General features: G+C 43.8%; 1 protein-coding gene across 1 annotated transcript; it reads right to left on the reverse strand.

Moving 5' to 3' along the window:
• Positions 1 to 5,088: 5,088 nt before the first annotated feature.
• Positions 5,089 to 20,113, reverse strand: PHF7 (PHD finger protein 7). Its single transcript, XM_084903138.1, is given in 12 exon segments — positions 5,089 to 5,560; positions 5,562 to 5,614; positions 5,819 to 5,943; positions 6,354 to 6,470; positions 6,935 to 7,041; positions 7,607 to 7,766; positions 8,244 to 8,368; positions 8,723 to 8,824; positions 16,309 to 16,400; positions 16,786 to 16,838; positions 18,076 to 18,179; positions 19,392 to 20,113. Coding segments are annotated over 11 exon segments (1,152 nt in total). The 5' UTR covers positions 18,114 to 18,179; positions 19,392 to 20,113; the 3' UTR covers positions 5,089 to 5,380.
• Positions 20,114 to 20,192: the final 79 nt, after the last annotated feature.

Here is a 20,192-nt window from a genome sequence, read left to right on the forward strand (position 1 = left end):
ATAAGGGCGGGAGGGGGGGGCGGTTCCTGAGCCTCACTCCTTCCATCTGGGCCTCTTGCTATCCCATTGCTCAGGGACCCCAGGGCTGAAGGGGTTTGTAAGGGAGAAGGGAAGAAAATTTTTTTGTTTTGCTTTATTTTCTGAAAAACACCAATTCTTTGTTTTTATGGCCTCCAATTTCCATGTTGCTTTTGGGAGTAAAATGTACAAGGTATGAGACCTTTGCAAATAGCCAACTTCTCTGGAATGGGCACTTTGGCTTAGTCATGATGGAGCCTTCTCAGAACTGGGGCCCCCCATGATGCCACAACTCACCTCAGCCAGCCTGGGAATACACAGCGAGCTGATGCAGTGGCCCTGGGGTCACTTAACAATCTCCCACCCTGCCCAAAAGTCATTAGAGCTTTTAAACCACTACTCACAGGCTGCAGTGCCAGTGCATGTCTGGGGGGGGGGGGGGGGGGGCTGGGAAGAAGAGAAACAGATCCATATCACCCATTACCTCGGGACTGGTAGTCCCCATCTAGGGGATGAAAGGAGGACAACTGGGTTAGAAGGGCTACTGTGGATCTGGAGAGATCATGAAGGCAATCCTGTCTGAGGATATGACCTGTGATGGAAGTAACGTTAGTAACTCTCATACTAATCTCTAAACACAACAGGAGCACAATTCATGAATAAACTCAAAGGGATGTGATTCAAACAAGTGAAGAGCAGTAAATCCTGTGCATCCAAAAATAGAAGCAAGCTTTTCACTAGCCACTCTCAACCTTCTAGGTCTAAGGGTTATAATCTTCCACAACATGCTAACAGTGCCCTCTGGTGTTTGAGAGCAAGACAAGGCATATGAATATACAGGGTACGAGCACATCCATCAATTCATTGGATATTAAATTGCCTCTGACTGTGGAATCCCGAGGGGAATAAAGCTTAATAAGACAGACAGGCCCCTGCCCATAAAGGGCTTCCAATTTAGTGGGAGAGACAGATCTACAACTGTAAACCAAATGGAGAATGACATGGGCTACAATAGGGGTCTAAGTGGAGTCCAGTGAGAGCACCTAGGGATGAATAAGTGGACCTTGTGCTGGGTCCCACAGGCTGAGGACAGAGGTTAGAGCCTTTTAGACTGTGAATCCCAGACGAGGGCCCAGTATGTCAGGGCAGCCAGGGCAGAGTGCCGGGGTGAGAGTCCTGGGAGATGCAGCTGAATGGGACCATACTCGCAGAAGGCCTTGGATGCCAATCTCAGCGGGGGCCATCCTAAGTAAAGAGTAACGGATGTCTTAATGATAATTTGCAGAAGGGAAAGGGGTGGCTGTGTCAGCAAAGTGTGTGGGCCTAGGAAACCATGCAGAGAAAAGGCTTTTGCTGCAGTCTTGTGAGGCCCAGAGGTCTGAACTGAGCACTGGTGATGGGATGAAGAGGAAGGCAAACATTTAAAAATAGTCAAATTGACAAGAAAGAAGGTGGTTGAGCATAAAAGGAAGCAGAAAGAGATTCTGAGATTTCTGGCCCTAGTTTATGGTTCTTACAAAGGTAAGAATTAGAATGAGGAGAGCAGATACTTTGGAAAAATTTTATTAATATCCATTTTAATCCTTCACAAGTGAACTATCTGTTCTAGGTCCTAAGCTATAAAATGAAACAGTAATTAATTCGAATAGGCACATCATTTGTGAAAATAGGTATTTAAAATATACAAGATAAGCCTGGGCATCTTGAAGTGCCAAAAAAGTAAAGAAGTACTAAAAAACAAACCAAACACACACTAATAAGGATATATAAAAAGGATATAGGAGTTCCCAATGGCCAAAGCTAGAACAATTTGAGCAACAAAATAAATAAAGTAGTATTGAATTATAACCCAAAGTATACTATACATTTCCATGAGTCCTTACTGATACAAATGATTAACAAAATAAATAACTGGGAGACAATAGGAAAATCTCCCGTGCAAAAGAGTTCCAAATAATTTATGTAGATACTCTTTCCTCAAGGAAGGAGGGGGAGTAAGTCCCCATTCATTCATTGTAGGCTACATAGCGTTAACTTCCTTCCAAAAGATATAGTATGGAAAGGGGGACAAGGAGTAACTTTACAGTGGAGAAATCCGACAAACACTACTTTGGCCGGATAATCAAGATCACATCAACATTGAGAAGTCATGTTGATATAGTATGCAACTTCAGTATGATGGGATGACAAAGGCATTTATGTTTTCCTCCCCAATCCCATAACCCTTGTCTAATCATAAGAAAAACATCAGAGAAATCAAGATTGATAGGCACTCTATAAAATACCTGACTAGTAATCCTCAAAACTGTCGAGGTCATCAAAACCAAGGAAAATCTGACAAACTGTTACAGCCAAGAGGAACCTAAGGAGACATGATGGCTCAACTCTATGTGGTATCCAGGATGGGATCCTAAAACAGAAAAAAGACATTAGGTAATAACTAAGGAAATCTGATTGAAGTATGGACTTTAGTTAATAACAATGTATGGACATTGGTTCATTAATTGTGACAAATGTATTACACTAATTAAGGTGTTACTAATAGGGGAAACTGGGTTTGGGATAAATGGGGATCCCCTCTACTACTTTCACAAATTTTAAATCTAAAACTATCCCAAATTAAAAATTAATTTAAGAAAAAAATCCCAATTATTTAGTAGAGAACGACTGATTATAATGAGGCCCAGATGAAGAATAGAACATTTCAAAGTTGGACTTTCTAGCCTATAACAATGAGGTTGGCTATTCACATCAATGGAGAATAAAGGCATAAGAAATGGTTGATAGGTGTGAGGTGCATGTGTGTGTGTATGTGTATCAATTGCACATGGAGACTGGGTAGCTGAATGTTTGAGTGACAAAAAGCACCACTTATCCCTACTACTCCCGCCACACGCTCCACCTCCCACCACCGCAGCCGGAGTCCAGAGGGCACTGTTAGAGGACCATTACTTTCAGTTAAGATTATGATTCTCACACTTTAGTGTACAAACTCTTTTTAAAGGAAAAGATACTACCCTTGATGTCTGAGAATATGCCTGGAGAAACACTAGATTAAGAAACTAAAGTCTTAATCTTGAAAAGTGTCTTTTCAGTTGTGAATGATCACTGCAAGAGTTGATTCTTCAGGGCAAGCAAAATACTGTTTCAGAAATAAAAGTCCACAACTAAAAAACCTTATCACTTACAGAGCTTTGACATAGTCTTTGGACACCTAGGAAAGGAAGCATAGCATGGAGTCCTCAAACTCACAGGAGAGAGAAGATGGAGAAAGGGGGCATAGTTATGGGGAGACCTAGGCTGGTATTGTGTGGCAGGCCCAGGAAGCAGTGGCTCAGAAGGAATAGGTTCTCAGAGGCAGATCTTCCAGAAAAGAAGTGCAACTGAAGTGATCTGATACTTAGCCTATAAGGAAAATTGTAGTTTGAAGCAACTGATCATGTGGAACATTTGGGAAGAATTACGCATGGGTATATAGCAAAAAAAAAAAAAAAAAAAAAAAAAAAAAAAAAAAAAAAAAAAAAAAAAGGGCAGGAGCCCTAGCTGGTGGAATGAGCTTCAGTGGATAGAACATCAGTGGATAGAGCGTCAGCCTGTGGACTGAAGGGTCCCAGGTTCTATTCTGGTCAAGGGCACATGCCTGGGTTGTGGGCTCAATCCCCAGTGGGCTCAATTTCTCTCATCATTGATGTTTTTCTCTCTCTCTCTCTCTCTCTCTCCCCTTCCTTCTTCTCTGAAATCAATAAAAAGATATTTTTTTATTTAAAAAAATATATTTTATTGATTTTTTACAGAGAGGAAGGGAGAGAGAGAACTAGAAACGTCGATGAAAGAGAAACATCGACCAGCTGCCTCTTGCACACCCCCTACTGGGGATGTGCCTGCAACCAACGTACATTCCCGTGACCGGAATGGAACCTGGGACCTTTCAGTCTGCAGACTGATGCTCTACCACTGAGCCAAACCGGTTTTGGCAAAAAGATATTCTTTTAAAAGGCAGGTATTTATTTAATTAAAAATGTACAAGAGAGGAAAAATAATCATGGTATATTGTCTGGCTTAAAAAAGGTGATGTAATTATAAAATAGAATGAAAAGGGGAAGATTTAAAGGTGCTAGAAATTTATGTAACATAATAGGAAGTCAATAATGTCTAAGATTACTAAATAAAGAAGTGGCTAAAAGAAGTGGAAAGTTGTTGCCTTTAGGGAGGACTAAGAGTAGGAAGGGTGAGTCAATAGACTAGTTTTCATTATAATCCTTTTTGTACTTTAAGATTTTTAAAAGTCTATATTACTTTATTTATATACTTAAATAACAAAAAGATGCAGATTACAACCCCTCACCACTGTCATGTGTTCTAAGTCAAACTGGTCAAATCTGAAGACGAGCACCATGCACAACTCGATATAAGTCTCCAGGAACAGCAATATTTGAACCCCAAACCCCATCCTCTGCCATTAGTGACAATGACCCAGCGAGCCCCCTAGAATTCACTATCTGGTGCTGGTCCTGAGTTTGCCCTACTAATAATCCAAATCACACAAAATCATCATAAACAAACAAACATGAGATAGGCTCTATTCAATTTCTCCAAAGACCTTTAGCCAGGTTCTCATCCTAGCTGCCTTGCTTAATGTAACTATCTTGGCCTGGCTCCCTTACCTGCTGGAAATGCCTGAGCCACCAGGCTGAAGGTGTGTGTGTGGAGGTGTGTCTTCACTCGTGCTGTGGAGGTTAGTGGAGTCCCTTCTGCACTACGTGAGCATGGAGTCCCGGGTCCCACACCTTGTAGCAATGGCCTATTCTCAGTCTATGTGGACTTCTTTGCTGGCTCACCTCCCTAATGAGAACCTGTGTGTTTATTTGCACAATGATGAAATGTCTCTATAAAGTCGATTTTCCTGTAAAATGCTTCCCTCCAAAGCAGAGTCTATGTTCTAAATGGAAAGTTCTACATTTAAGTCTTTGAATTTTATAGTTTTCCTATTCCCTCCTTCTACCCTCCAGATTCCTACTGTGCTAGATAAAATCCAGAGTGAATTTATAAGGAGACACCAATGGAGAGAAAGCCTTTATTTGCATAACAAACTTGGGTGAAGTAAGAAGAGGCATAGGAGCACCAGATTAGGGTGGAAGAATCTTGGTGGAAGAGAAGAAAAGGACCCTTTGGAAACAGAAAGAACAGAGGTGCTAGCTCTCATAGCCATACACATGTTCTGCAGTTGGCATCTGGACTGCTCTGTTCTCACTCTCTGGGACTTCTCTTTCCTTGTTCATAGTCTCACAGTCCCAAAGGGCTCCCTCCCCAAACTTGGTGGAGGAGCACAGCTTTGTAGCCAAATGTGCTTGGCAGCAACTACTTAGAAGCTGTTACTTGTATTGGTTGCAGCTTTTAGTGATTTGACACCCTTGGACCACCAGAAGTGGCCCCTCCTGCCACCAGAGGATTCTGGTTTCTCTAATAAAGAAGGTTCTGGCCAATCAGTCCAAGAAGGGCCCGAATTCTCTTCCAGGCTGGTGTCTCTGCAGTCATGCCCCCCCAGAGTAGAAGGTGCTGCGGCGGGGGATGCCACCTGAGTTTTCAGGTAAGTAGTCTGTGGTGAGAGAAAGGTGGGAGGGGAAAACTCAGCCCTCTCTCTCCCAGGTGCAGGTCCTCAAGCCCTTCCATAGCCACTTTCCTTCCCACACTAACGGCACCACGGAGTCCCCATCTGGTGGCATGCCCTCCTTCTTTCTTAGGCACCAGAATTCCCCCCACCCCACCCCAGTTCTTAGACCAGACCACCGCTCAGTCCCACCTGAGCCTTCAGGCGAAGGTGCGCACTCCTCACACTCCCATTTCTTACTGCTGGATCTAAGAAAGGAGCAGTCCCTATGGGTTCCACGGGATCCGCATGTGGCACATAGAACGAGGCTCCACCTCCTACAGGAAGACAAGGAAGGGTTGTGGGCACAAATATAACACTCTCTACCGCTTCGGGATGTCACTACGGGGCAGCCTTTGCTGAGGGCCTCCCAGGCATCTTTTGCTGTACATTTTACCCAGGATGAATGTGTGGCTGTGTGCTGATCTCAGGACCTTGCAGTTAGGCACAGACACTCGAAAGGTGGGTTTGGAAAGGAATTGGTCCTGAGTATCTCTCCACTGGGCTCAGGGAGAAGCAAATATGCAGAGGGACCTGTTCACCTGCGCATGAATGAGTCCCGGGCTGCGATGTGTTTGCCCTGAGGTCTGTAGACAAAAGTGAATTCTTTGCTCTTAATAACTGTGCCAAGGTCTAACTCTAAGTTGGCACTGAGGAGAAAACTTTCTAGCCAGAAGCCTTTCCCTACCCTTCGTCCTCAAAGTTGTCTCTGCCTTGTTCATACAGACAGATGGGGGCATCACAATGCTGATAGCGCTGATACAACTCTGAGAAAGCCCCTGGTTCGAGTTCCCAGGCGGCATCTCTGCAGTGGGAGAAGAAACAGTAAGGGATACATCATTGGTTGGTGAAACCACTCTCCTCCTGGGAAGAACTAGGAAGAAGTCAAACTAGCACAGCAAAGGAGTTCAACAGGCTGCCTGAATGATTTCAGCAAGGTTGGGAAGGTGGCCTGACAGTGGGAGAGGGTTGAAGCCAAATGAATGGAACATGGGGTTCCTTAGTTTGACACGAGAACTGGAGAACCTACCCCTCATCCAGGGAATTCTGATCCCCAAAGCACCCTTGTCAGAAACACACCTATCCCCCAACGCTCAATCCTCTTTTCTTTTGATATTTGAAAAGCTCTCCCTCTACCCATTTCCTTTTCACCATATAACAATGCCTTGGCTGCTTCTTCATTCTCTAACTATCCTCACGCTCACCTCCTCTCTAGAAATCTAGGCAACCCATTCCCTGGCTCAATTCCTGCTTTAGAGTTTCCACTACCTGTCTGGAATGTGAATTCCCATTCTTAGCATTTCTTGAGGAAACTCTTCTCTATTGTTGCATTGTGGACATTTGAAGAAATGCTTTGCCGATGTGTGGGCATATTTCTGTAAGAGAAACATGGAAAAACTTTGTTTGTAAAGACTCTATCTTTGATCACCTCATTTCCACCTCCACCCTCATCTCACAAAGAGGACTTTGCTAAGAAAGCTTGCCTGGGGCTTACAGGAAAAGGACTTTGGGTGTGTTAGGGCGAGGGCTGCATATTCCGGTGCCAGACCAGGGACCAAAAGCTTAAGAAAGTTCCCAGGAGTGCCTCAGCTGTCATCTCTGGCTATTAGGCTTAGCAGTGCTAACCCAGAAGGGCTCGGGGACCTGAATACGTTTCTCTTTCCTTCCATGCGAGGAAGCAAGACTGATTTGGAGGCCACTTGACTCATTCTACGATGAGCTCATTTGCTCTAGCCATCCTGAGGATTTTTTACTCAGTCTAAATCTTATCATCATGAAGGAGGTCCTACAGGTCAGGGGTGACCAAAGACTGGGCTGATTTTCCTCTGACTTCCTGGAACCAGCCCTTCATGCAGGCCTCCTGTTGAGATTGCCTGAACATTCCCAGGGGGCTCTGAATTAGGACAATTGTGGAAGTCCCCTGGGCAGAGAGAGCCCCACCTGTATGCACTTTCGGTGGTAGAGAGTTTGACTACAGCATGGACTCTGGATGTTTTCAACACTTGCTTGGGACAAGTCTTCACAACATAAGACACAGCTTTCCTCTCCCACATTCCCCCGTTGGATGTCCTGTGTTGGGCGATGTTTTTCACAGAATGATCTGTGGCAGAGTAAATAAACTTGGTTTTCATTTATCTTGATGGAGTTTTCCAGCTGCCTGAGGGAGGGCAATCAACTCCCCAGGCTGGTGCCCAGAGCACCTCCTCCGTGCTCAGAGGAGAGGGAAGGGGAGGAAGGGAGGAGGGGAGGAGGGTGAAGAACAGCCTTCTCACAGCTGCTCTCCCACTGAGCAAAACTCCCGGATCATCTCTACAGCCCCTCTCATTCCTGAAAGCCCTACTTCCTTCTGAGCAGCTGTCTAAGAACCTCAGCTGTTTGTAATTTAAGAAGGGGACGGAAGGAAGAAGTAACCCCTGTGAAATTGCCAAGTCAAGACACTGTTTCTCATTAATGAATAGAGGGACAGATTCCCTGGTGAATCAAAACAGGCCCGTGAGAACTAGACTCTGATTTGATTAGTGGCTAATTAAAAGCAAGTTGCAAAAGGGCAACCCGACTTTTCCCCTTCATCACTCACTTGTACTCTCCAAAAAATTGTGAAAGGCAACCCCTTTCTTGGCCACAAGGAAGATGGAAGTTTCTGACGCAATGATCCTTCTGGCAGTTGATGGCAGCTCCCTTTTTCTTGCACACAAAGCAGATCTGCAAATGAGACCCCAGGCTGTGTTCAGGGTCCCAAGACAGACAGACAGACAGACATTCTGTGGCACATTATTCTTTGGGATGGAAAGTCTGTGAAGCAATGAGCATCCCCTTTCCTCGGTGGACCTGTTAGCTCTGGAGCTTCAAGCAGCACTGAGTTACTTTGTTTTCCCAGGCTGTCACTCCCTCTCCTCACTTAGGATACTACGCCCCAGAGAAGCATGGAACTTAAGAGAAGGACCAGCTGGGAAATCCCTCTAAATTAGAAACTAGGGGAAAAGAACCAAGGCAGGGAGGACCAGGGAGGTATGAAAAGAGGCCTCGCCCAAGGCCCTCATTCCAGGGGATTCTAACCTTCCTAGAAGCCCGGGCTGCCTCCTTTTTGATGTCTTCAGGCAGGAATCCATGGATACCTCTGTTAGACTGGCCCCGCTGAAGCAGCTTGCTAGATAGAATCTGGGGAGTGGGGGGCCAGCAGAACCAGGCTGTCAACATTGGTGATCAGTGAAAAAGTGCAGTGGGGTAGAGGAGGACAGAGTAGAAATATGGCTTGGTGGAATATATATGCATTTACCGAGTAATTTACTTAATAAAGGCTTATGTATTATTAACTATAAGTTGGATGCTCTAAGTGCTTTTCAAATATGAACTCATTTAATCCTCAAGACATGCTCAAGACACAGAACTGCAGAGCCTGAGCTCTTACCCATCTTTGTGCTGTGCTGCCTCAGTTATTAAGGACTTTTGTGTGCTGGCACTTTGGGGAAATGCCCTGTGTGTTGGCCATTTTATGCTCACCACAACCCTGTGATACAGATGCTATTTGATCTGCATCTTACAGAGGAGGCCACAGAAGTGCAGCACGGTAAGCAAGCATGGCTGGGGTCACAGCAAGGAGGCAGCAGAGCTGGCATTCACATCCAGGCCTCCAGAACCCATACTCATTCCCCTTCTGCTGTACTGTCCCCTCGGTGTAGAATAAATACTATAGAAAAATGCTTTGTATAAGAAGGGAAACTGGGCTTTAAAATGATCTAACTGTAGTCATTCTGCCTTATTGGGAAAGGGGAGGAATTGAAATTTTTCTTTTAAACACATTTAAAAGGGTCCTTTTGTTTCTGAAAGGCCCCCAAAGCAAAGTTTAGAATGGGAAATCAAGGAAAAAGAAGCTAAATTGTTATGTACTCATAAACAATGCATATGTACACATATTGGAAGAATGTCAACACCCCAACCCCACTCCAAGAATCTTCCAAAAATACTGGAGAGAGTGCTGGTAATTACATCTTATGAAATTCAGGTTATTTTAACATGATAAAAAAGGTGACCCTATAAGGTTAGATAACTTGACACTTGGATTATAGCCATATACTCTTAATTAGGCTTAAAACATATTTATTTAACACTAATTATCTCAGAGCTTTTGGACTATATGAGTGATATCAGTTTTACATATACTTTTAAGTACTGCTGTTTTCTACAATGAGCATGCATTATTTCAATAAACAGGAAAATCAACAGTGAAAGATTAGAAACAGCCCTAGCCGGTCTGGCTCAATGGATAGAATGTCAGCCTATGGAGTGAAGGGTCACGAGTTCAATTCCAGTTAAGGACACATGCCTGGGTTGCAGATTTGATCCCCAGTAGGGGGGTGTGCAGGAGGCAGCCAATCAATGATTCTCATCATTAATGTTTCTCTCCCTTCCTCTCTGAAATCAATAAAAAAATATTTTTAAAAAGATTAGAAACAATCTAAATGTCCTTTAATAGAGATTTGCTTTAATACTTTTTTGCATAACCATACCATGGAATACCAATTAGCTATTAAAAAGAAAAAACTAGCCCTGATGGATTTGGCTCAGTGAATATAGAGCGTCGGCCTGCGGACTGAAGGGTCCCAGGTTCAATTCCGGTCAAGGACATGTACCTTGGTTGCGGACACATCCCCAGTGGGGGGTGTGCAAGAGGCAGCTGATTGATGTTTCTCTCACATCAATGTTTCTAACTCTTTATTCCTCCCTCTTCCTCTCTGTAAAAATTCAATAAAATATATTTTTAAAAAAATAAAAAGAAAAACTAGATCAATATGTTAAATATAGAATGACCATAAAAAAGCAAAACACAAATGCAAAACACTGTGTATAGTGTGTGTGTTTTTATGTTGAATGTGTATTTGCTTGTAAATGCACTGAAATTAATCAAGACCTGACATCAAAACCAGAAAGGAAAATCACAGATCAATCTTTCTCATGAGCGTAGATGTAAAAATGAAACAAAATTATCAACAAATTGAATCCAGCGCCATATAAAAAGGATAAAACATCATGACCAAGCAGGGTTTATATCAGAAATGCAAAGTTAGTTTAATATAAAATAATTCAATGGATAAAACAAATCACATCAACAAATTAAGGAAAAAAATCATGAGCATCTCAATAGATGCATAAATAAGAGTTTGACAAAATTCAAAACACATTCATGATACCCTCCAGCAAACTAGATATAAAAGGGAACCTATTCAATCTAATGAAAAGAACCCATGAAAAACCTATACCTAACATCAAATTTTAAAGGTGAAAAATTAGATACTGTCCTCTGATGTTGAAACAAGACAAGGATATTTACTCACATAACTTCTATTCAACACTAGATTGAAGGTCCCAGCTAGTACAAAAAGTCAAGAAGAATAAATAAATGACATAAAGATTGAAAAGGAAGAAATAGAACTGTTTTTATTCACATACAACATAATTATATACATAGGAAATCCTAAGGCATTTATAAAAACAACAAAAATGCACCGAAAATAGCTTCTGAACTAATATGTGAAATTAATAAGATTGCAGGATATAAAATTAATGTACAAAAACAAGTTGCATCTCTATATACCAGCAACAAACCTGAAAATGAAAATTTAAAATAGCATAAAACCACAAAATATTTAGAAATACATTTAACAAAAATGTGCAAGTCTTCTTCATTAAAAATAATTGCTACCTGGCTGGCGTGGCTCAGTGGTTGAGCTTCGATCTATGAACCAGAAGGTCATGGTTCCATTCCTAGTCAGGGCACATGTTCAGTTTGTGGGCTTGATCCCTGGTGTGGGATGTGCAGGGGCAGCTGATCAGTAATTCTCTCTCATCATTGATCTATCTCTATCTCTATCTCTATCTCTATCTCTATCTCTATCTCTATCTCTCTATCTCTACCTCTATCTCTATCTCTATCTCTATCTCTATCTCTATCTCTATCTCTATCTCTATATCTCTCTATCTCTACCTCTACCTCTACCTCTACCTCTACCTCTACCTCTACCTCTACCTCTATCTCTCTCCCTGGCTTGTTTGGCTCAGTAGATAGAGAGTCAGCCTAGAAGGGTCCTGGGTTTGATTCTGGTCAAGGACACATGCCTGGGTTGTGGGCTTGATCCCCATTTGGGGGCATGCAGGAGGCAGCTGATCAATGATTCTCTCTCATCATTGATGTTTCTCTCTCTCCCTCTCCTTTCCTCTCTGAAATCAATAAAAACATATTTGAAAATTGCTAAGATTATATTTTAAAAGATCCAAATAAATGGTATATTGTATCATGTTCATGGATTGGAAGATTCAATATTGTCTGTCCATTCTACAATGCAATTCCCCATCACAATTCCAAAAGGCTCTTTTTTTTTTTTAAGAGAAAAATTTAAAGCTAACTATAAAATTTATATGGTAAAGGAACTGATAACCAAAACAATCTTGGAAAATACTGCAAACTTACAATACTTAATTTCAAGATACACTAAAGTCACAATAATCAAGACAGTGTTGCACTGGTGGCACTGGTATAAGGATCGTCATACAAATCAATAATATAAATAGATCACTGAGGTGTACAGATATATAGTCAATTGATTTTGAAAAAAACACCAAGATAATTCAATGGGTAGGCAAAGATTTCTTGGGACACACAAAAAAACATTAATGATAAAAACAAAATTGATAAACTGATTTCATCAAAATTAAAAACGTATGTTCTTCAAACAGCATCATAAATAAAATGAAAATAGAAAATTCTAGATGAGTTAAGGTTACATTTCTGGAAGAGATTAAAACTGTAATTAGGATAGACTTATTCAGTCACTCTTCTCTTTCCCATCAAAACTTACTTGTCTCAGAAATTCCAAAATGGCGGCAGAGTAAGTAAAAGCTACACTGACATGCTCCCAGGACCATACTGGAATTACAACTAAAATAAGAAAAATGAATAATCTGAAGACTAACTGAAGAGAACCCTGATAACCAAGAATGGAAAGTGGAGACTACATAGACTTGTAGACAGTGTGGAGATGCAAAAGGGCTGGCTGGGCTCCCCAGACAGCAGCTGAAGTTCCAGAGGGATATCTCAGCTGTGGGGTTGCCCACTGAAACCTCTGGGGTCTAAAGAAAATGAAAAGGCAAAGTGAAGGCTTAGATCTGGATGTGTTGAGTTAGTATAGCGCTGGGGTGTTGATCTGTGAGTGCCTTGGGTGCGGCCTGGATGAGGCTGGTTGACCTATTTGAAAATGTCTTTTGTGTGAAGTGTACCATTGGGCATGTGGAGGTATTATTGATATGAGAAAATGCTAAGTAACAGATTTACTATCTGAAAAGGGATTTACTATCGGGGAAAGGGAGGGAGGAAGAGACTGAACATAAACTGTGCACCTATGGATGAGGACAATGGGGGATGGGGAGGGGGGCGGAGGGTGGGGTGGGAACATGGTGGAGGGGGGAAGAAATGAGGAACCTTTGTAATAATATGAACAATAAAGATTGATTAAAAAAAATAAATAAATAAAAAAAGAAAAGAAAAAAAAAGAAAATGAAAAGGCAAACCACAACAGGAAGGAAATAGTCACAATACTTATCTGCAAAGAGACGGGTAGCCAGAATATATAAAGAACTTAAAGCCCCGTTCGTGTGGCTCAGTGGTTGAGCATCTACCCATGCACAAGAGGTCTCCAGTTTGATTCCCAGTCAGGTCATATGGACTCCCCTTCTCTCTTCCTCTCTCTCTCAAATCAATAAAAAACATATATTTTTTTTAATAGTTTTGTATTACATATGTAAATGTAGACACACACACATCCTTTTCCTTCCTTCCTTCCTTCCTTCCTTCCTTCCTTCCTTCCTTCCTTCCTTCCTTCCTTCCTAATATATTTTATTGATTTTTTACAGAGAGGAAGGGAGAGGGATAGAGAGTTAGAAACATCGATGAGAGAGAAACATCAATGAGCTGCCTCCTGCATACCTCCTACTGGGGATGTGCCCACAACCAACGTACATGCCCTTGACCGGAATTGAACCTGGGACCCTTCAGTCTGCAGGCTGACACTCTATCCACTGAGCCAAAACAGTCAGGGCAATAAAAAACATATGAGGGGGGGGGGGGGAAGAACTCTTACAACTCAATCAGACAAAAGAATCCAATTTTTTAAAAAAATATATTTTATTGATTTTATACAGAGAGGAAGGGAGAGAGATAGGGAGTTAGAAACATCGATGAGAGAGAGTCATCGATCAGCTGCCTCCTGCACACCCCCTACTGGGGATATGCCCGCAACCAAGGTACATGCCCTTGACCGGAATCGAACCCGGGACCCTTCAGTCCCCAAGCCGACGCTCTATCCATTGAGCCAAACCGGTCTCAAGAATCCAATTTTTAAAATGGACAAAATATTTGTTCAGACACTTCATAAAAGAAAATATGTAAATGGCCAATAAGCACATGAAAAGAAGCTCAATATCTCAAGTCATCAGATAAATGCAACACAGTGCACACACCTCTTAAAAATGGGTAAAATTTAAAAGACTGACAATATCAAGTTCTAGTAAGAATATTGTGCAACTGGAACTTCATAAACTGCTAATGGGAGTGTAAATTGGTACAACCACTTTGGAAAGTGACTTGGCAACTTCACATAAAGTTAAACACATAGTTAACATACAACCAGTAATTCTACTCCTAGGCATTTTCCCAAGAGAAGTGAAAACACATGTTCACAAAAAAACTTGTGCATGAATGTTCACAGTTGCTTTATGGATAATTGCCCCCAAAAGGAAACAATTCAAATGCCCATCAACAGGTGGATAGATAAACAAATTAAATATTCATACAACAGACTACTATTGGGGAATAGAAAGGCTACCAATGCATGCAACAACATGGATCAATCTCTAAAACACTACATTGAGTGAAAGAAGCCAGACACAAAAGAGTACAAATTGTATGATTCAATTTATATGAAGCATAATAGGCAAAAGTAATCTATGGATCAGTGATTATCTCTGAGGGGACTGACTGGAAGTGGGAGGAGGGAACTTTGTAGGATGATGGAAATATTTATTTTGATTCAGACAGTGTTTACATGGGGACATACATTATTTATAACACTAGGGACCCAATGCACAAATTCATGCACCTTGAAAGGAACTATGGGTCGTGAGGCTGCTGTGGGGGGGTCTTGGGCCATCCTCCGCACCCCGACCCAGACCCTCCCACAGCGGGGCCCCCAGTCCATCTGCCCATAGCCCCACTCCTGCCGCCGCCACTCCCATGTTCTGACAGTGCCGGCCCCATTTGCACCCGCTGAGCAATTGGGGCCAGGACCAGCAGCAACTGCTGCTCTGATCTCTTCTTAGGAGCAGGGTGGGGGGAGAAGCCCTGAGGGGCGATCAGGGCTGGCATCTGCTGCTCGCATCCACTGAGGCACTGAGCAATCAGAGACGGCAGCAGGTACAACTGGTGGCTCCTGCACCAGCAGTGGATGCAAGCAGGGCTGGCGCTGGCACCTGGTGCAAGTGCCAGGCGGGACCTTGGCACGGGAGCAAAGAATTTTCAGTAACCACCAGAGGCTTACCCCGATGACAGCAACTGGCACCCTGCCTTGATCTGCTCCCCCCCGCCCGACCGTCCCCTCGTTCACCTGCTCCACCACCCTGCTGCTGACACCTGCCATGTTCTGTATGCAACCCCTGGTGGTCACTGCTCATTTGTTCCACCATTTGATCTATTTGCATATTAGGGTTTTATATATATAGATTAGGGGTCCAGTGCACAAAGATTCATGCTTGGGGGTGGGGGGTGGGGTCCCTCAGCCGGATCTGTACCCTCTCCAATCTGGGAACCCTCAGGGGAGCCCTCTCAATCCGGGAGTTTCTTCTGTCTTTGTAATCATTTGAGTGAATTGTCTGAGACCCCAACCCAGTTTGGTTTGTTGCTCACAGAATAATAGAAGCTGTTTTTTTTTCTTTGCTTCATTGATAGAGATTTCATGGAAGTTTTAGGATATCTTCCCTTAATTTTTCCTAGACACTCTGATTTTACTTATGTCTCTCACCTTTGCTTTTCCTCCATCCCCCACTGCAACAGTAGCTTGCTCCAGGCTCACTTTGCTCTAGGCTATCCATCTACCACCAAAACTATGATTCCCAGCATTCTTGGTGCTCCCTGCACTCTTGGTTTTCCCTTCCTGCTCTGTCTCTGTCCCACGTCCTCCTGCTCTGCCAAGTCCTCCAAGCCACCAGCTCTCCCTCTCTGCTCTCCACCCAGCGCCTGTGTATGCAAATTAACCCACTATTTTTGTCAGGCTAATTTGCATACTCACTCCTGATTGGCTGGTGAGTATGGCAGAGGTACTGTCAATTTATATGCTTCTCTTTTATTATATAGGATAGGATGGGGAAAGGGAGAAAGATGGGAAATACTGTTTTGGGAAGAAACTTTTTATTGTATATATTTTTATATTGTTAAGATTTTATACCAATATTACTATTCGAAATATAGATTTTAAAAGAAAAAAACTACTAAGAAAAACAAACAGGGTTGTGGATCTGAGGCAGGATAAAAAAAACAGAGAACAGACTATATAGCAAAAGTGATGAGATATTCAAAGCAAAAGGGGCCTTATACTCACAAGACAGAAATAGTGCACGCTGAGATTGTCTTTCTGAAGAAATTCCCCTAATTTTTCAGGATCCCCAGGTTCTTGAAGGCATAGCCGGCATACTGGAAGACAGAATGTTAAGAACTCACATTGGGAGCATAACCATCTCTCTCAGAGGAGGGCAGTATTGGGAAGGGGGCCATTTGGATAAGGAGGGAGGTTAGGGTGAAGTGTTACTTGGTATTACTTGGTCTTTATATTATTTTGGCCACATTTGAAGGAGTTGACTACAACTGCTCACTTCATAGTTTCTTAAGTGGCCTTATTAACTTGTTTCTTGAACTTTGGATGTGACATTTAAAAATTATGCACCCTGAGTCCTCAGCATCTTAGATAATCTGGGAAGGAAGTAGGATCGACAGTGAGAGAACCAAGTTTGCTGCCCTACACAGGTAGTCTTTGCTGAGGTTGAGAGGAATCAGCTCAACAAAATCTAGTCTTTCTTACCAGGCGCTAAAGATGGCTTCCTCTGGGTCACCCTCCTCGTCTTGGCAGATTTTCTATATAAGAGAAGGAAGAAGTACAAGGTAGTCTTTGAGGGTTCATTCTATCAACATCTCTTGTAACATTTCCCTCAAAATGCCATCCATGGGTCTGATGAAGTACCAGAATACCTAAAGACTAAGACATCAGTTTCCTTTTCTATTCCATATATATATTGTGTGTATATATATATATATATATATATATATATATATATATATATATTTTTTTTTTTTTTTTAAATTTTCACCTGAGGATATGTTTTTACTGATTTTGGAGGAGAGAGGGAGAGAGAAAGAGAGAAAGAAAAGAAACATCAATATGAGAGAGATACATTGATCAGCTGCTTCCTGGACACACCCTGACAGGGATGGAACCAACATCTCAGGTATGTGCCCTGACTGAGAATTGAACCCAAAACCTTTTGGTACACAGAATGGTGCTCCAACTGAGCCACCTAGCCAGGGTTTCTATTTCATATTTTTTGAAAGCATAAAATATACCTACTGAATTGCTTGAGTTGTGTGAGATAGTGTTTCTGGTGCCTGTATTGACTATGGTGATTGAATGAATTCAGAAGCAAATGCCCTTTTACAGTTTCTTCTGCCATCTACTCTGAATCTCGGGTGGTATCACATTCACAAAGCATAATAAAATAATACTTAAATTGGATTAATAATTTCCTATTGTAGACATTATTTTTGGCTAGACATTATTCATGTGTTAGCTCAATGAATCTATAGAATGTTCTTAAAAGTGCTATTGCTTTGACCAGTGTGAGTCAGTTGTGTGGGTGTTGTCTGGTGTACCAAAAGACTGTGGGTTCGATTCCTGATCAGGTACATGCTCAGGTTGGAGGCTCAATCCCCAGTAGGGGAGTAGTAGCCAATTAATGTTTTACTCTCACATGGACATTTCTCTCTCTCCCTTGCTCTCTCTCTAAATCAATAAATCTTTTAAAAAGTGCATCCTATTATTATGCATATTTTCCAGATGAGGAAATGAAGGCATAAATAAATTAACCTGTCCCAGGTCACCTCATTAGCAAGTGTTAGAGCCAGTATGAACCTAGGAGTAGGGTCCAAGAGCCAGCACTTTCCTGGAAGGATAGGTTACCGGGCAGCTTCTAAAATACCAATGGTGTGTGCTTCCACACTACCCAACCCTCACTCCCAATGCCATGCAAAGGGGGGAAGTGCAGTGTATACCACATTGAATAATGTGTCCCAAACTCCCTTATGCCACCTACTTTACCTGAATCTCCGACATGCCTTCCCTTTTCTAGGCTTCATTCGCTGCAGCCTCTGTCTCCTATCTTGAAATTCTATTTATTATGAGGATAATAGAGGCTCTTCCAGCTATGAAAATAAACAGGGTTTGGTCAGCAATTTAATCCTACAGTTGGTTATCAAGTTCCACAGGGTCAAAGCAATAGAATATAAGGGACCCACCCAGTATCAGTGCTAGGTAGTAATGGCCAATAACTATTCAGTCGTGCAAAGAACTATTCCCCCACCCAGGCACTAGATGCCATTATTTCCCCATTTTTTAAGATGAGACTGAGGCACAGGGAGGTCACAGAGAGGCACCTGCCTCAAGTCAGAGGTGCCGCTATCACTCAGCCTGAACTGGCTAGCGGGTTGCTTTCTTGGTGCCCGTTAAGATCACAAGGCGGCATTCAGGAAAAACTTCTTTTGCCCCCAAGTATGGGTGCCTTAATTCTGCCCAGTAAAAGTGAGCCAAGCTAGTCCTTTCCAGGGAGGAGCTGGTGGTATGTCAGCTGCTTAAAGCAAGGGCTCCCTCTAGTGGGAGACGAGTGGTAACACTGACAAACGGTCGCTTTGCCCCAGGCTCAGGTGGCTGTTGAGGTTTGGCCTTTCTGTGGAGACTGACACCCTGCCAGTCCTCCCTCCTCCCCCAGTGTCAGCAGACTGGAAACAGAGTTTTCATTGGCCAGGGGGACAAAAGTAGCAAAACCCATTCCTATGAAGGAAGGACTGTTTAGTCAGGGGAGAGGAGAACTGAGTGAATCAGGTCACTCCAGGGACAAACACCCCAGGGCCATGTCTCATGCCTGGGGAGCCCTGAGCATCTTCTAGGGCTTCCAACTGCTCTGGATGAACACAGCCAGAGGCAATGCCGCCCTTCCTTTCTCTGTCTCCTCTTTTAACGCACAAGCTGCACCTGCAAGAAGCAATGACATTGCCCTAGCCGGTTTGGCTCAGTGGATAGAGCGCTGGCCTGAGGACTGAAGGGTCTCAGTTGGATTCCGGTCAAGGGCATGTACCTTGGTTGCCGGCTCATCCCCCGTGGGGAGTGTGCAGGAGGCAGCTGATCGATGTTTCTCTCTCATTGATGTTTCTAACTCTCTATCCCTCTCCCTTCCTCTCCCAAAAAATCAATTAAAAATATTTTTTTAAAGGAGCAATGACATTGGATGGCCTCTTACTCAACAAAGAGCTTGGACAGGCGCGAAGAGAAGGGCGAGCACTAGGGGGTCCACGTGAGCTGACTACTGAGCGGTTCCGAGTTTTGGGGAGATCCTGATGGTCTAGCAATAGACATAAAACCTTGAAACTTCGGCTCTGTGCATCGCTGGACTAAGACGTTTCTTGCAGGGAGTTCCGTGCACACTGGTAGTTTCAGGAAGAAGCATGTAAGGAGGGACGATGCAAAGGCGGGCTTCCACGAGCGGCTCGGGCGGAGGTTTCCTAACCGGGCGAGGCTCCTTTGAAACGGTTACCACGCTGTTTCGCTGGTCAGATGCTGGGTAAAAAGCTTGTTGAGATAATTAAAAATAAATAAGCGTGTTCGGCCCCGCCGCCACAAGAATAAAACAATGATTACTTTGCAAAATAGGTGTCGGTGTGGCCACAACCGTCCCCCAGAGGTAACCGCCGGCGAAGGGGCTCAAGAAGCATCCCGGGAGTGCCAGGCCAGGGTCATGCCGCGCCCGCGGGGAGGCTGGTGCGGACCGGGCCGGAGTCGCCTCTGCCGCTCGCTCCTCACTGCGCACTCGGGCCGCCGCTCCCGGCCAGGGCCGCCCGCTCAGGTGTCGACGAGGGCGCCTGTGTCTCGGAGCTTTATTCGTTGTAGCTTCCTCACGGGCGGCCGCCCCGCGCGGTGACTGCGCCGGCGTAGGGGCGAGCGCGCAAACGGGGGCCGGGTCGCGCGGACGGCGACCCAGGGGGACTGCGGCCCCGGCCCGGGGGCTACCGCTACGGTGACCGTTGGCGGAGGGGAACCGCTAAAGGCCGCGCGCCCGCCCCCCATCTCCCCGCCTCGCCCCTTCCCCTCGCGCCGCAGGGTCTAACGCCACGGGCCCCGCCCTCCCTCTAGCCACGCCTCCTCACGGCGCGCCCCGCCCACCC

The sequence above is a fragment of the Pipistrellus hanaki genome, assembly GCF_964339955.1.
Source record: "Pipistrellus hanaki genome assembly, chromosome: 13".
Taxonomy (NCBI): Eukaryota; Metazoa; Chordata; class Mammalia; order Chiroptera; family Vespertilionidae; genus Pipistrellus; species Pipistrellus hanaki.